Here is a 17,213-nt window from a genome sequence, read left to right on the forward strand (position 1 = left end):
CGAAGGGCTAGATGGCCGACTCCTGCTCCTATTTCTTATGTTCTTACGTTTATGTTCTCCTACACTCTGTGCACTGCAGAGTGCACAAGTGGGATCCACTTCAGAATTCAGTGGGCAGGGTCTATTCCCCTGGAGAGGCTGGCAGTATAGAACATAGAACATAGAACATTACAGCGCAGAACAGGCCCTTCGGCCCACGATGTTGCGCCAACCAGTTACAAAAACAATGACCCACTAGCCTATACCAATCCCTTTTCGTCCATAAACCTATCCAGAGATCTCTTAAACGCCCCCAAACTAGACGCATTTACAACTGCAGCAGGCAGGGCATTCCAATCCCTCACCACCCGCTGGGTAAAGAACCTACCCCTGCAATCCGTCCTGTAGCTACCCCCCCTTAATTTAAAGCCATGCCCCCTCGTGCTAGCTTTCTCCATCCGAGGAAAAAGGCTATCACTATCCACCCTATCTAAACCTCTAATCATCTTATATGTTTCAATAAGATCCCCTCTTAGCCGCCTTCTTTCCAACGAAAACAACCCTAGATCCCTCAGTCTCTCCTCATAGGACCTCCCCACCATACCAGGCAACATCCTAGTAAACCTCCTCTGCACCCTCTCCAACGCCTCCACATCCTTCTTGTAATGCGGGGACCAGAACTGCACACAGTACTCCAAGTGCGGCCGCACCAGAGTAGTGTACAGTTGCAACATTACACTGCGACTCCTAAATTCAATCCCCCTACCAATAAACGCCAAGACACCGTACGCCTTCTTGACAACCTTATCTACTTGATTCCCAACTTTCAGGGATCTATGTACACACACACCTAGATCCCTCTGTTCATCCACACTATTCAAAGTCCTCCCGTTAGCCCTATACTCGACACATCTGTTGCTCCTACCAAAGTGAATTACCTCACACTTCTCCGCATTAAATTCCATCCGCCACCTCTCGGCCCAGCTCTGCAACCTATCTAAGTCTCCCTGCAGACTATGACACCCTTCCTCACAATCTACCACACCTCCAACTTTGGTGTCATCAGCAAATTTACTAATCCACCCAACTATACCCTCATCCAGATCATTAATAAAAATTACAAACAACAGTGGCCCCAAAACAGATCCCTGAGGCACACCACTCGTAACTGCACTCCATGATGAATATTTACCATCCACCACCACCCTCTGTCTCCTATCTGATAGCCAATTCCTGATCCAACTTCCTAGATTACCCACAATCCCATACATCTGCATTTTCTGCAGAAGCCTACCATGGTGAACCTTATCGAACGCCTTACTAAAATCCATGTATACCACGTCAACTGCCTTGCCCCCATCCACCTCTTTGGTCACCTTCTCAAAAAACTCAATAAGGTTAGTAAGGCACGACCTACCCGCTACAAAACCATGCTGACTGTTTCTAATCAATTCATTACACTCCAAATAACTATAAATCCTATCCCTAATAATTTTTTCTAAAAATAGTGCTAAGTGGGCCACTGCGCATGTGCTGATGTCAGTGCTGATGTTGGCATGTACAGTGGTTCCCCCGCTGATGGCCTCCCAATTGTTGGCCATGACTCCCACAATGCCAGCTCTCCACCCCTGACGGCCCAATCGCTGGACCCCCATGCATGTGTGGCCCAGCCTTGTGACCCCCCCCTCCTCAACTTCTCCTCCCCGCAGACCCAAACTCCTGCTCCCCACTGTCCATGCAGTCCTGACTCCACCGTCACCCCAATGGCCAGCCCCAATCGCTAGCCTGCTTCCCTCCCCCACTTGTCCTGTCTACAGGGTAGCAATGGGACCCCCCACCCGCATAAAGTGCCCCACCGTGCCTGCCTCCCGCGCCCCCATTGGACCCGCCACCTTGGCACAGTCTGATGCCCGATGGGCAGTGCCAAGGTGCCACCTGGACATTAACACTTTGCCCCTTGGGCAGTGCCATGGGGCACAGCTTGGCATTGCCATGGTGCCAATGCCCCACAGCACTACCACCCTGGCACCCAGCCCTTTGGAGGCCCCAGTTGCACCCCCCCCAACCGCCTTCACTGCATGGGGTTGGGCCACCAACTCCCCAAAATGATATTTAAAATAAAGTGAAATGCTTATTTCCATCATTTCTGCGTTTCCTCGCTGATTCCTGGTGCGGAGCTGACCCCACCGGAAATCCGGCACTGGGAGAACATTATCAGGCTGGCTACTGCCAGAATTTCCTGGACCACTGCAGTGAGATGGGAAAATCGCCCCCTGTCTGTTTTCTTTGTAGGAGCCACAAATAATACCAAAATAACGGGAAAATCAAGGGCCTAATGTGTGAGGGACTTAAAATAATTATTAGAAAAGGGAATGGAAAAATAAACTCAACAACTCCCCAAGACCAGACAGTCTGCACTCCAGGGTTCTGACTATAGATATCATAACATTATCTCAATTCTGGAATGTTCCAAAGAATTGGAGAGCAGAAAATATAACAACAATATTCAAGAAAGGAGGGAGAGGTAAACAGGGAACTATTGTGAGACGCAGGATAGGACAGATTTTAAGAATCTTTTTCCCATGCAGATGTGTCTAAGACCAGAGGTCAGAGGTTTAAGATAAAGAGTAAATGGTTTACAGGGAATCTGAGGAAGCGTTTTTTTCCACCCAGAAGGTGATGGGAATACGAAGCGCGCTTTGCAACATTTAAGAAGCATTTGGACGAGCAGTTAAATCACTAAGTGCTGGTAAATGGGATTAGTACAAATTGCTTTGAAGGTCAGCATAGACAGTGAGGGCCGAAGGGCCTGTTCCTGTGCTGTTTGACTCTATAACTACAGGCAGTCATTGAGATAATCCTGGAATTATTACTAAGGAAGTGATTTGATGATTAGGCATGGTTTAATGAACGAGGTATCACGTTTGATAAATCTATTCGATATTTTGAGGATGTAACGAGTAAATAAGAGGGAACCAGTGGATTTAGTGTAAAATGAAGTTCAGCAGGTCCAGGGGTTCTCAGCCACATTAGTTTTTCCAGTGATACTTTATACTGATTTTTTCAACTGCTCATTTCACACTCGCCCCACAGTTCTTTAGTATTATTGGAATCTTTTGTTTTAATCTTTTTTTGTGAAGACAGACACAAGGAATTTGTTTAAGAACATAAGAAATAGGAGCAGGAGTAGGCCATCCAGCCCTTCGAGCCTGCCCCGCCATTCAATAAGATCATGGCTGATCTGTCGTGGCTCAGTTCCACTTTCCCGCCAATTTCTTTGTCACTTCCCTATTTCCCATTAGAAATTCTTCTTATTCTGCTTGTACTGGGTTGACATTAATCTTTGCTAATCTTTTTCTTTCGCATAAAGAACCTTTGCAGCTGTTTTAGCCACAATGTTTATATAGGACTAGTACCAGCCAATTTCTGGTTAATGGTAACTCACGAGATGTGGATTGTGGAGGTTCAGTGATGGTAAGCCATTGAATTATATCATAGAGTCACAGCTTGGAAACAGGCTCTTCAGCCCAACTTGTCCATGCCACCCTGTTTTTACCACTAAGCTAGTCCCAATTTCCTGCATTTAGCCCATATCCCTCCAGAAAAATCTTACCCACGTAACTGTCTAAATGCTTTTTAAAAGCTAAAATTGTACCTGCCTCTAGAAGCTTGTTCGTTACTCACACCCTCTGTATGAAAAAATTATCTCTCCCCTCTCACCGTAAACCTATGCCCTCTAGTTTTAGACCCCCCTACCTTTTGGAAAAGATGTTGGTTATCTACCTTAATTATGTCCCTCATTATTTTATAGACCGCTATAAAATCAGCCCTCAGCCTTCTACACTCCAAGGGAAAAAGTCCCAGTCTATCCAGCCTCTCCTGATAACTGAAACCATCACGTCCTGGTAGCATCCTAGTAAATCTTTTAGTGCTCTTTCGAGTTGAATAATATCCTTTCTATAACAGGATGACCAGAACTGTACACTGTATTCCAAATGTGGCCTTACCAATGTCTTGTACAACTTCAACAAGATGTCCCAACTATTCAGTGTTCTAATCACTGAAACCAAACATGCTAAACTCTGTCCACCTGTGACTCCACTTTTGAGGAACTTTGAACCTGTACTTCTAGATCTCTTTGTTCCATAACTTTCCCCAACACCCTACCATTAAATGAGTAAGTCCTGCCCCAACTCGATCTACCAAAATGTATCACCTCGCATTTTTCTAAATTAAACTCCATCTGCCATTCATTGGCCCACTGGCCCAATTGATCAAGATCCCGTTGCAATCTGAGATAACCTCCTTCACTGTCTGCTATGCCACCAATCTTGGCGTCATCTGCAAACTTACTAACCTTGCCTCCTAAATTCTCATCCAAATCATTAAATAATAAATAAATAACAGTGGACCCAGCACTGATCCACAAGGCACACTGCTGGTCACAGGCCTCCAGTTTGAAAAACAACTCTCTATGCTTATGCCTGTTGTCAAGCCAATTTTGGATCCAATTGGCTATTTCACCCTGGGGTGACTAGTGGAGTGCCCCAGGGGTCGGTGCTGGGGCCTCAGCTATTTACCATTTATATAGATGATCTGGAGGAGGGAACCGAGTGTACGGTGTCAAAATTTGCTGATGACACCAAGATTGGTGGAACGGCAAATTGCGCGGAGGGTGTGGAGAGTCTGCAGAAGGATCTAGATAGGCTGGGTGAATGGACCAGGAACTGGCAAATGGAATTTAATGTTGGCAAGTGCGAGGTGGTCCACTTTGGGAGGAATAACGGTAGGAAGGACTATTCCTTACGTGGCGAAAAACTGCAGCAGGCGACGGTGCAGAGGGACCTCGGGATCCTTGTGCATGAGTCACAAAAACCCAGCTTGCAGGTGCAGCAGGTGGTCAGGAAGGTGAATGGGATGCTGGCCTTCATAGCGAGGGGGATTGAATATAAAAGTAGGGAGGTCTTGCTGCAGCTGTATAGGGCATTGGTGAGGCCGCAGCTGGAGTACTGTGTGCAGTTTTGGTCGCCATACTTACGCAAGGATATTTTGGCCTTGGAGGGAGTGCAGAGGTTTACTAGGCTGATACCGGAGTTGAGGGGGTTGAGCTATGAGGAGAGGCTGAATAAACTAGGCTTGTACTCGTTAGAGTTTAGAAGAATGAGGGGAGATCTCATTGAGACGTATAAGATGATGAATGGGATGGATAGGATAGAGGTGGAGAGGCTCTTCTCGCTCAGAAAGGATAGTAGGACTAGAGGGCACAACCTCAGGATAAAGTGGGGGCGGTTTAGAACGGAGTTGAGGAGGAACTTCTTCACTCAAAGGGTGGTGAATCTCTGGAATTCTCTGCCCGTTGAGGTGGTGGAGGCTGCCTCGCTAAATATTTTTAAGATGCGGGTTGATGGGTTTTTGATAAGCGAGGGGATTAAGGGTTATGGGGAGAGGGCGGGAATGTGGAACTGAGCCACGACAGATCAGCCATGATCTTATTGAATGGCGGGGCAAGCTCGAGGGGCTAGATGGCCCACTCCTGCTCCTATTTCTTATGTTCTTATTATGTTATGTTCTTATCTCATGAGATTTAACCTTATGCAGTAACCTACCATGTGGTACCTTGTCAAAGGGACCACCGATTTACTTCCTAGCCTTCCACAACGTTCTGGGATACACTTCATCAGGTCTTATCTCCTGTTCTATCTTTCCTATAGCCTCTGTACCCTGGAACATTAACCTGCCAGTCCTGCCCTCCCTCACTCATGTTTCGCTTTTAGCTATAATATCCCAGTCCCATGTACCCATCCATCCCTGAGTTCGTCTGCCTTGCCTGTCAGGCCTTTTGCATTGAAATAAATGCAGTTTAATCTGAACTTCCTTGCTCTCTGCTCTGCTTTCTCAGTCCATCTGTCCAGTCATGTTTTGTACATTCTGTGTTTCATTTCTCTGAGCCTTACTGGACCTAGTTACTGAGCTCTCCACAATCTCTGTACTCTGGCTCTTTTTGATTTCTGACTTTGGTTTCTCTGCCTTTCACTTTTCCCCTTAATGCCTTTTGTTTCTGTCCCCACTTTACTTTCCTCTGACTTTCTGCATCGGTTCTCTTCCCCCCACAACATTAATTTAAACCTTCCCAACAGCACAAACAAACCCTGCCCCTAGGACATTGGTTCCAGTGCTGCCCAAGTGTAGACCGTCCAATTTGTACTGGTGCCACTTCCCCAGAACCACTGCCAATGTCCCAGGAATTTGAATCCCCTCCCCTTGCACCATCTCTTAGCTATCCGGTCATTCCTATTCTGACTAGCACTTGGCACTGGTAGCAATCCTGAGATTACTACCTTTGAGGCCCTATTTTTTAGCTTAGCTCCTAACTCCCTAAATTCAGCTTGTAAGATCTCATCTAGTTTTTTACTTGTATGCACCATGACAGCTGGCTGTTCACCCTCCCTCTGCAGAATGTCCTGCAGCCACTCTGAGACATCCTTGACCCTTGCAACCAGGGAAGCAATTTACCATTCTGGAGTCTTATTTGTGTCATAAAAACATCTGCCTTTTCCCCTATCACAGAATCCGTACAGTGCAGGAGGCAGCCATTCGGCCCATTGAATCTACACTGACAACAATCCCATCCAATCCCGGTCCCTGTACCATCACATATTTACCCTGCTAATCCTCTGACACTAAGGAGCAATTTAGCACGACTAATCCACCTAACCTACACATCTTTGAACCATGGGGGGGAAACCAGAATACCCGGAGGAAACCCACGCAGAGAAAGGGAGAATGTGCAGACTCCACACAGACAGTGACCCAAGGCCTGGCTTGCTGGCGCTGTGACTGTGCCACCATCAAGCGAAGGGGGTTAGATCATCCCTAATTGGAAATAGTCGTTGCCTGGCATTTACATGCTGCCAATATTACTTAAACTTTAACAGAAAATACCCGAGTAAAGAAACTGACCAAATGAATTGACACTCACTTCCAAAGTAATACTGATCTCCGGTCTGCACCCGTAAAGCGTGGTTTATTCGTACGGGTGAATCCTCCCTCTCATCAATGACAACAACAACAGAATCCATTCGTGCCAACAGCTGGACCGAGTGCCAATGTCCGTCAGTCAAGTTATAACCTGGCACAGCAAAGAGCGAGTTAGTCTGCCAGTAACTGAACAACTGTCCACAATTCCTCCCCCCTCTGCAATGGGATCAATGAAAACAGGCAACGACATCTGCTCCATGATCATCCTCAACAATTCCAAGATCAACATTTTAAAATAAATTAAAACATCAAATAACAACACCGCAACGTGTCCTCAGCATCCCCCCCACCCCGACTATACTCCTTATACACCTTTGACCGTGTGGCCAAATTCCCCTCCAACTCGATTTTCCAGTTTGCTGATGACATCACTGTAGTGGATAGGATTGCAAACAATGATGAGACGGAGTACAGGAACGAGATGGAGAATCTGATGAACTGGTGCGATGACAATAATCTCTCCCTCAATATTAACAAAATGAAGGAGATAGTTACCCATTTCAGGAAGCACAGTGGAGCACATGCCCTGTTTGCACCAATGGGATGAGGTGGAAATGGTTGAGAACTTGAGGCTTCTCGGTGGCCAGGTCACCAACAGCCTGTCCTGGTCTCTCCACAGGGACACAATAACTAAGAAAGCCACCAACACCTCTACTTTCTGAGAAGACTAAGGAAATTTGGCATGTCTGCTATCACTCTCGCCAACTTCTACAGATGAACCATAGAAAACATTCTTAATGATTGTATGACAGTTTGATATGGCTCCTGCTCCATCCAAGACCGCAAGAGACTACAAAGGATCGTGAACAAAGCTCAGTCCATACCAGCCTCCCATTCATTGACTCTATCTACACTTCCCACTGCCTCAGAAAAGCAGCCAGCATAATCAAAGACCCCATTCCCCCCGGACATACTCTCGTCCACATTTTTCCGTCGGGGAAATGATACAGAAGTCTGAGATTCCTCCCCCCCTCCCCGCCAAATCAGGAGGTGGTTTAGATAATTCCTCCCGTTCATCATTACTGATTTTACAACAGGACATCTTATATCATGCAGGCTGCTACATTGAGCAATGCAGCTCTGTGCTAAACCACATGGGCATCATGGAGACCCAGCTGCTCAGTGAACAGTGTGTACCTGCAGCAAATTCCAGTCGTTTCTTGCCCGTCTGTTGGAATGATATGTTAATCTGTCCTTCACTTAAACCCATCTCCAGCCAACCAACACCTTCAGAAAAGTTACTGAAAAGAAGAAGGCCACTTGTATCTAAGGACCGGAAAGTGAAGTTGACAGAGAGCTGGTTCTGCATTGGTAGACCAGGCACCTGAATAAAGCTGGTTGGTGTTGCGAATGTTATGGGATAGTATGGCTTGTCCTTATAGAGGAATTCACGGCAGCGAAACTGCACATTACCCTGATTGAAGGAATGGAAAAACACAGAAATTAATGACAGCATCTTCTATCCAACAACCAAACCATGAAAGCTCATCACCGACTCCAGAGGAATCCTGTGAGTTAATGCATTCCATTTTATAATTATAATAAGCTTCCTTTCTCTCCTGTATGCCTCATGTCAACCTTAAGTTGACTCCTTGTTACCAATTCACCAGCCAGTGAAAACGGTCCATTTACCCTCTTAAATTCTTTAAAAGTACTCTGATAAGTTTCCCATAACTACCCTGTGTATACAGAGATCACTTTTCCTCCAAATTTCTCCTAGAACCATATCATCCAATGATGTCAACTCTGACTGTACATCACTCGTCGCCTTTATAATCAGAAACATAAAACTGTACATTCTGACAACTTTATAGGTTCACCATCTCCCTTCACTGCTCTAAAGTTGAGAATGAAAGTCCCAGAAGATGATGATGGGCTAAGTGGTTTTGTTATATGCATCATTCTATGGGTCACATTTATCTTTCCATGTTGCTTCTACTGATGGCAAATGGATTGTTGACCTTTGCTTCAAGGGATTGGAACATTAACATGCGCAAGTTATGTTTTAGTTGAATACAGCTCATTGAGGATGTGGCATAGGAATGCACTCCAGTGTAGTAGTGTGTTTCCATTCAGGCACGGATCCTGAGCTTTGACATATTGGTTCCTATCCAGTTCTGTGTATTTATTTCACTCACCCACCCTGTCCACTCACTGAGACTTTTACTATTTTTAATCTCTTAATTTTCTAGAAAACTCCACATTTCTCAACGTTGACCTACACAACCCGATCGATATCCACCCTGTTTGTTATTAGTTTGCTGAGGCTAATTTGACGTTTGCAATTACTGACATTATTCTGAATGTAGCCTGTCCACAATTATTTATATTTAAAAGAGATCTAAACATTACAACATCTAAACATCTGAATATTTTAAGAGAGTGCTAAATTAACACAAAATTAAAGTTTCCAGCATGGAGCCAGAGGCTTTTCTTTTTTCTACTTCAACTATGTTCAACTCTCCTTTAATTGATTTGATAACTGGGGTTGGAACAGGATCAGTTCTTTCAAAAGTACAAACATGTTGGCAGGACGGATGATTCTCTCTATCTTACCCTGTTTAGTAGAAAGACCATTTCTTTTCGCTGTGTCTTTCTTGCTCTCTCTTAGGTAGTTACCCACTGACTGAACACTTGGAGTCTGACATTCATTTCCCAGATTTTACTGGCTGCTCCTTACCAGGCTGTGTGTTTGTGAATGTCTTCCTCTTGCCAAGTCAATCACACTGATATTGTTATACATGATGTTCTCCATACAGCCCTGGAAGTTTGGTTTGTCAACCAATCTCAGTCTCTCAGTGGGTATCAACCCACCAAAGTAAATCTGAAATAAAGGTAAAAAGTGAAAGAAAGCTTTTTTTATTCATTTATGGGGTGCGGGCGTCGCTGGCAAAGCCAACATTTATTGCCCATCCCTAATTGTCCTCGAGAAGGTGGTGGTGAATTGCCTTCTTGCAGTCCCTGAGGTGTAGGTACATCCACAGTACTGTCAGCAAGTGAGTTCCAGGATCTTGACCCAGTGACAGTGAAGGAATGGTGATGCATTTTTAAGTCAGGATGGTGAGTGAGTTGGGCGAGGAACTTGCAATTGGTGATGTTCCTATGTCTCTGCTGCCCTTGACCTTCTAGGTGGTAGAAGTCACAGGTTTGGAAGCTGCTGTCAAAAGAACCTTGGTGAGTTGCTGTAGTGCATCTTGTAGATGGTACACACAGCTGCCACTCTTTGCAGGTGATGGAGCGAATGTTGAAGGTGATGAATGGGGTGCCAATCAAGCAAGCTGCTTTGTCATGGATGGTGTCGAGCTTCTTGACTGTTATTGGAACTGCACTCATCCAGGCAAGTGAGGAGTTTCCATCACACTTCTTGCGCCTTGTAGATGGTGGACAGGCTTTAGGAAGTCAGGACGTGAGTTACTTGCTGCAGGATTCCCAGCCTCTGACCTGCTCTGGCAACCACAATATTTATGTATCTAGTCCAGTTTAGTTTCTGGTCAAAGGTAACCTCCAGGATGTTGACAGTGGGGGATTCAGTGGTGGCAATATATTGCAATGCGAAGGGGTAATGATTGGATTCCCTCTTGTTGGAGATGGTCTTTGGTACTTCTGCAGCACACATGTTACTTGTTACCTATCAGCCTAAGCATGAATGCTTTCCAACTCTTGCTGCATTTGAACATGGGCTATTTCAGTATCTGAGGAGTTGCGAATGCTGCTGAACATTGTGCAATCATCAGCGAACATCCCCACTTCTGATCTAATCATGGAGGATGGGCCATTGATGAAGCACCTGAAGATTGTTGGGCCTTGGACACTATCCTGAGGGACTCCTGCAGTGATGTCCTGGAGCTGAGATGACTGACCTCCACCCATAACCATCTTCCTTTGTGTTGGACATAACTCTAACCAGTGGAGAGCTTTCCCCCGATACCCATTGACTGCAGTTTTGTTCAGGCTCCTCGATGCCACACAAATGTGGCCTTGATGTCTAGGACTGTCGATCACATCTCTGGAGTTAAGCTCTTTGGTCCTTGTTTGAACCAAGGCTGTAATGAGGTCAGGAGCTAAGTGACCCTGGTGAAACTCAAACCGAACAACAGTGAGCAGGTTATTTCGAAGCAAGTGTCGCTGTTGATGGCCCCTCCCACTTTACTGATCATTCAGGAAAGGCTAATGGGCAGTGATTGGCCAGGTTGGATTTGTCCTGCTTTTTGTGTACATGACATCCTGGGCAGTTTTCCACATTGCTGGATGGATAGCAGTGCTGTAACTGTATTGGAACAGCTTGGCTAGGGAGCAGTAAATTCTGCTGCACAAGTCTTCAGTGCTAAGGCTGAGGGAGCTGGGGCTTTTCTCTTTACAGCAGAGGTGACTTAATAGATGTTTATAAGATGATGAGAGGGATAGAAAGAGGGGACATTCAGAGACTATTTCCTCAGGTGGATGTAGCTGTTACTAGGGGGCATAACTATAAGGTTCATGGTGGGAGATATAGGAGGGATGTCCGAGGTAGATTCTTTACTCAGAGAGTGGTTGGGGTGTGGAATGCACTGCCTGCTGTGATAGTGGAGTCGGACACTTTAGAAACTTTCAAGCGGTTATTGGATAGGCACATGGAGCACACCAGAATGATAGGGAGTGGGATAGCTGATCTTGGGTTCGAACATAGGTCGGCACAACATCGAGGGCTGAAGGGCAGTACTGTGCTGTGTTCTATTGCTGGAATGTTATTAGGGCCCATTGCCTTTGTAATAGTCAGTGTCTTCAGCTGTTCCTTGCTACCATGTGGAGCAAATAGAATTGGCTGGAGACTGGCATCTGTGATGCTGGAGACCACTGGGGAGGGAAATGAGCCAAGGGCAGAAGGCTTTTTTTTAAAAAGTTAAGGCATCATGATCAGCACTGGCTTGGACGGCTGAAGAGCCTGTGCCTGTGCTGTACTTTCCTTTGTTCTTTCTTTGAGGCCAAGATGGATCATCCACTCGGCACTACCGGCTAAAAATTGCTGCGACTATTTCAGCCTTATCTTTGGCACTGATGTGCTGGGCTCCTCCATCATCGAGGATGGGGATATTTGTGGAGTTTCCCTTTCCAGTGAGTTGTTTAATTGTCTACCACCATTCTTGACTGGATGTGGCAGGACTGCAGAGCTTAATCTGATCCGTTGGTTGTGGGATTGCTTAGTTCTGTCTATCGCTTGTTCTTACGTTGTGTGGCACTCAAGCAGTTGTGTTGTAGTTTCAGCAGGCTGAAGTCTCATTTTTAGATATGCCTGGTGCTGCTCCCAGCATGCCCTCCCTGCACTGAGCCAGGGTTGATGCTCTGGTTTGATGGTAATGGTTGAGTGGGGGATATTCCGGGCCATGAGGTTACACGTTGTGCCGGAGTATAAATCTGCTGCTGCTGATGGCTCACAGTGCCTCATGGATTCCCAGTTTTGAGTTGCTCAATCTATATGAAGTCTATCCTATCTAGAATGGTGATAGTGCCACACACAATGGGGAGTACTCTCAATGTGAAAGTGGGACTTTGTCTCCACAAGGACTGTGTGGTGGTCACTCCTACTGATACTGTAATGGACAAATGCACCTGCAAACGTTGGATTAGTGGGGATGAGATCCAGTACGTTTTCCCATTGGTTCACTCAGCAGCTGCCGCAGTCCCAGTCTAGCAGTGATGTCCTGTAGGACTTAGCCAGCTCTGTGCTGATGCTACTGAGCCACTCTTGGTGATGGACATTGCAGTCCCCACCCAGAGAACATTCTATACTCATCCCCCTCACTGCTTCCTCCAAGTGTTACTCAACATGAAGGAATACTGATTCGTCACGCAGGATTGTGTGTATGTGTGTGTGTGTGTGTGTGTGTGTGTGTGGGGGGGGGGGGGGCAGTTAATGAAGCAGTCTCCCAGGGAAACTCCCTCCCGACTCCCTACCATCTCAGGGATAGTGATGGTGATGTCTTTGATATTGTCTATAGGATATGATTTTGAGAGTGTGCCTGCGTCAGGCTGCTGCTTGACTAGTCTGTCAGATGGCTCTCCTGATTTTAGACCAAGCCAAAGCAGGGGGGACTTTGCAGGATTGAAGTGGCTGAGTTTGCCATTGCCATTTCGGTGCTGAGGTCAATACCCTTGCGGTCCGTCCAGTTTGTTTCTTTATTGAGTTACTTTAAGCAGTTTGATACGACCGAGTGGCTTGCTAGGCTCAGTCATTTCAGAGGGTATTGAAGAGGCAAGGACATTGCTGCGGCTCTGGAGATGCACGTCAGCCAGACCAGGTAAGGACGGCAGATTTCCTTCCCAAAAGGGAATTCGTCAACCAGATAGGTTCTTACATCAATCAAAAATGGTTCCAAGGTCGTCATCAGATTTTGAATTCTAGATTTTTTGATTGAATTCAAATTCCAACATCTATGGTAGTGGGATTTGAACCTGGATTACTAGCCCAGTGACTAAACCATTACATCACCACCTCCCCTTCAGATGTACATTGATTGATATAAAACTGACAAATGGGAGTTAGTAGTGAGAAAGTAAGATGTACATGAGCTGTATATGCCAGACTCAATCTGTTCACCAAAACAATGGCATACAAACAGGAAAAGCTGCAACACAAACAAAGAACAAACTCAATTGCAACAGGAAATTGTTGACACAAAAACAGAAAACGCTGGAAAATCTCACTAAGTCTGACAACATCCGTGGAGAGAGAACAGAACCAAAGTTGAGTCTGGGTGACTTTTTGTCATTGCTGAAATATTTAACTGCAATTTGTAACCGAGTTGAATCTCTTTCAAGAATTCAGAAGATTGTAGCCAGAGCATACCAAGCTGGGACAGCTCCAAATGGAAAACCAGCTTACCATCAAATCCAAATTCAGGTGGTCAAAATCACCATTAGTGTGCACACGTTCAACACGACCATCGAGCGTGAAATTAACGTCTTGCCCGTAGCGCTCGATTTCAACCATGTGCCAGTGTTGGTCATTGAGCAAACTGCCCATGGTGATGGATGTCTCTCCACTCACAGAATGGATGTTGCTACTCCCTGCAGTGTGAATGGAGAGTGCAGCAAACACAAACATATTAACTCTCAAATTACAGCATATTTAGAACTTTGCAATATAGCCTGAAACCAGCAGTGTGCATGCAATCATCTCATTTGTTTTCTAAATTTTTAAATCCTTGCATCACTGGCTAGGCTAATATTTGTTGCCTGCCCCTTGAGAAGGTAGTGGTGAGCTTTTTGAATCACTGCAGCCCCTGTCGTGTAGATGTACCCATGTGTCTGCTGCCCTGCTCCTTCTAGTTGGCAGAAGTCTCAATTTGGAAGGAAAGTTTGCAAGTCATGTACTTAGATTCAGGTTTCCTTCTGCCCGTCTTGTCTGGTTTTATGGATTCACTTATCACTGAAGTTAGTAATTTCTGTGATGAACAGATGCTGAGAGGCTACTTCCCCTTGTGGGAGAATCCAGGACCAGGGGGCATGATCTCAAAGTAAGGGGTTCATCTATTTAAGACAGGGATGAATAAGAATTTCTTCTTGCACAGGATAGTAAATTGGTGGAATTCTTTACCAGATGAGAGCAGCAGGAGGACAAGATAGACAGATTTTTAATCAGTAAGGGAGTCGATGGCTATGGGGATAAGGCAGAACAGCGGAGTTGAGGATTATCATATAAGAACAGTCATGATATCGATGAATGGCAGAGCAGACTCAATGGGCTGAATGGCCTACTTCTGCTTCTATGTCAAATGTGCATTTCCATAAGTTAAATACCTAAATTAATGTGAAAGAGCAATTTTGCCCCCTGCAACTCCACAGTGATATAATCCCCCTCTTCTCCCTCGCTGTGTAAGAGAACTCCACCCTGAGCCATCGTTTTGAAGTTGAACGATATGGAGTCAAACAGCGTTCGAGTTGTAGTGTTCTGGAATCGGTAGCTCAGAGAGCTGTTCCCATCGAAAGCAACCACATCAGAATCTAAATGTGGAAGAAAGTTTTCAACATTAATCCTGGTCCAAGCCCAGAAATATCAATCATTTCAAACAGCACCAGGGATAGAAGACAGGAAGAAAAAGCAGCATTTCTTGTGTTCTCCATAGTTACATTGGGCAGCTGAGAAGTCCGGTCATTGTTAGAATGTAGGAAAATCTTTGTACAAGTTACTCTCAGTCAGAATAACTGAAGCAAACAAATTAGCCAATAATAATAAAAAGTTAACATGAGGTTCTGGATACAAAGAGAATGTTTTCTCTTGGGGAAGAGCATCATGAGAGGCCACCATAAGATAGTCATCAGAAAACGCAATCGGGAATTCAGAGGAGGATGGGGTTGGTTATTAAAATAAATAGTATATTTAAAGTTCATGAAACATCAGAGGGAGATGAGAATAGAGGATCACAGATGGTAAAGTTAGCTTAGGGAAGTTGGGAGGAGGCTGAGATGGAGCATCAACACCAGCTGGCTGGGCTGTATACCGTGTACAATCCACATCATACTGAATTTACAATTCGTCATATTTCAAAAATTTTACAAGATGTTTCAATCCAATTTTAAACACTGATTTACACTCCCCCTCGTCTCAAAAACCAAGGGGAAAAAAAACATTTGAGGAATAGAATTAATGTTTCAGGTCAATCAGATTTCAGGTAGTACATGAAACAGATTATTGGTCTGAAACCTGGACTGGGTTAAATAACAAATTGAACAGATTCTGGCCAATAAATGGGATTCAAGATTATTAGAAACGTACCAAAGGAATAGTGGGATAGGTTGATAAGATGGGCTGAAGGTCTCAAATTGATACTGCTACTTTGATGTTATTATGACAACAAAGTTCTGTGAACCTTTGCAACAGTTAATTATTCTGTAGCAATCTCACAAAATTAGCTCTTCATCAGCTGAAGAAACCAATTCCCACAAATCAGTTAACACAAAGCACACAAATATTCAGCAAATGTGGTAAATTGAGAGATCTCACTGATTCTTTCCTGTTTGCCTCAATTTATCCGATATTGTTTTAATCCGTCTTACATCTCCCAGTTGCTGTCTCCTTTTCTGTCTGGAGCTGGGTCTGTTTCCCGCCTATGTGACATCTGTGCACAAATCCTGGCCTGAGTGACTTCCTGATCCAGTGCAGAGCTCTCTCTTTCACTGTTCCATTAAGCAGGGTGAGCAGTATAGGTACTTGCCGTAATGGCAGCCGTAGACTTCGACACGGAGCCCGACATAATGACCCGGCCTCCAACTGATTGCTACAAAGCGGACAGAACGTGCAAGGATTGGCCGCCACAGCTCATGTCGAACCACATCATCAGAATTCCGGTTTCCTGCAAACGTCTTTAACAAAAGTATCATTATTCACAGGGTGAAGGGGGTGGGGTGAGGTTGGACGGCAGGGAGGAGGTTAGGGGGCAGAGAGGGGGTTAGGGAGCAAAGAGGTTGGCGGATCTAGATGGGAGTATTTATCACCCACAATATGACACTGAGAACTGTTTGTTAAATCTCCACATATCCCCACTTTCAGAAAAGTCACACCTACTCCCAACATGTTTATTGGACAATGTGTCAATCATTTAACAGGATCGCAGAATAATTCCGGTGCAGGAGGCCACTTGGCCCGTCGTGATTGCACTAGCTCTCCAAATGAGCATCATGATTTAGTGCTATTTCTCAGCCTTTTCCATGTCCCCCTGCACATTATTTAAACAGTAAGAAGTCTCACAACACCAGTTAAAGTCCAACAGGTTTACTTGAAATCATGAGCTTTCAGAGCTCTGCTCCTTTATCAGGTGAATGTAAGTGAGACTCACCTGTTGAAAGAGCTTCTTACTCTGCCTACCCCAATCCAACACTAGCATCTCCACATCATTATTTGAATAGAAATAATCATCCAATGCCTCCAAACGCGTCAACTGAACCTGCCTCCACCTCACTTCCAAGCAGTGCGTTCCAGAGCCCAAACAATCGCAGAGTGAAAAAGTTTTGTCTCACATTATATTTGCCTCTTTTGCAAATCGCCTTAAATCCATGCCCTCTCATTTCTGATCCTTTTCCGAGCGGGAACAGTTTCTCCCTATCAACTCTGTCCAGCCCCCTCGTGATTTTGAACATTTCTATCAAATCTCCTCTGAGCCTTCTCTCCAAGGAGAACAGTCCCACCTTCTCCAATCTATCTTCTGTAGCTCAGTTCCTGA

The 17,213-nt window shown here is 45.1% G+C and overlaps 1 protein-coding gene across 1 annotated transcript in view; it reads right to left on the bottom strand.

Moving 5' to 3' along the window:
- Nucleotides 1-17,213, bottom strand: part of cntnap1 (contactin associated protein 1) — an 80,697-nt gene that overhangs the window by 56,804 nt on the left and 6,680 nt on the right. Inside the window, exons 4-9 of the mRNA XM_080213925.1 lie at nt 16,209-16,356; nt 14,794-14,997; nt 13,877-14,061; nt 9,698-9,841; nt 8,155-8,431; nt 6,959-7,108 (exon numbers count right to left, since the gene is read on the bottom strand). Of these exons, the coding sequence (XP_080070051.1) occupies nt 6,959-7,108; nt 8,155-8,431; nt 9,698-9,841; nt 13,877-14,061; nt 14,794-14,997; nt 16,209-16,356 (1,108 nt within the window). The remainder of the gene's footprint in view (nt 1-6,958; nt 7,109-8,154; nt 8,432-9,697; nt 9,842-13,876; nt 14,062-14,793; nt 14,998-16,208; nt 16,357-17,213) is intronic.

This window comes from Carcharhinus amblyrhynchos, chromosome 27 (assembly GCF_965287045.1).
Source record: "Carcharhinus amblyrhynchos chromosome 27, sCarAmb.v2.hapA, whole genome shotgun sequence".
NCBI classification, from domain to species: domain Eukaryota; kingdom Metazoa; phylum Chordata; class Chondrichthyes; order Carcharhiniformes; family Carcharhinidae; genus Carcharhinus; species Carcharhinus amblyrhynchos.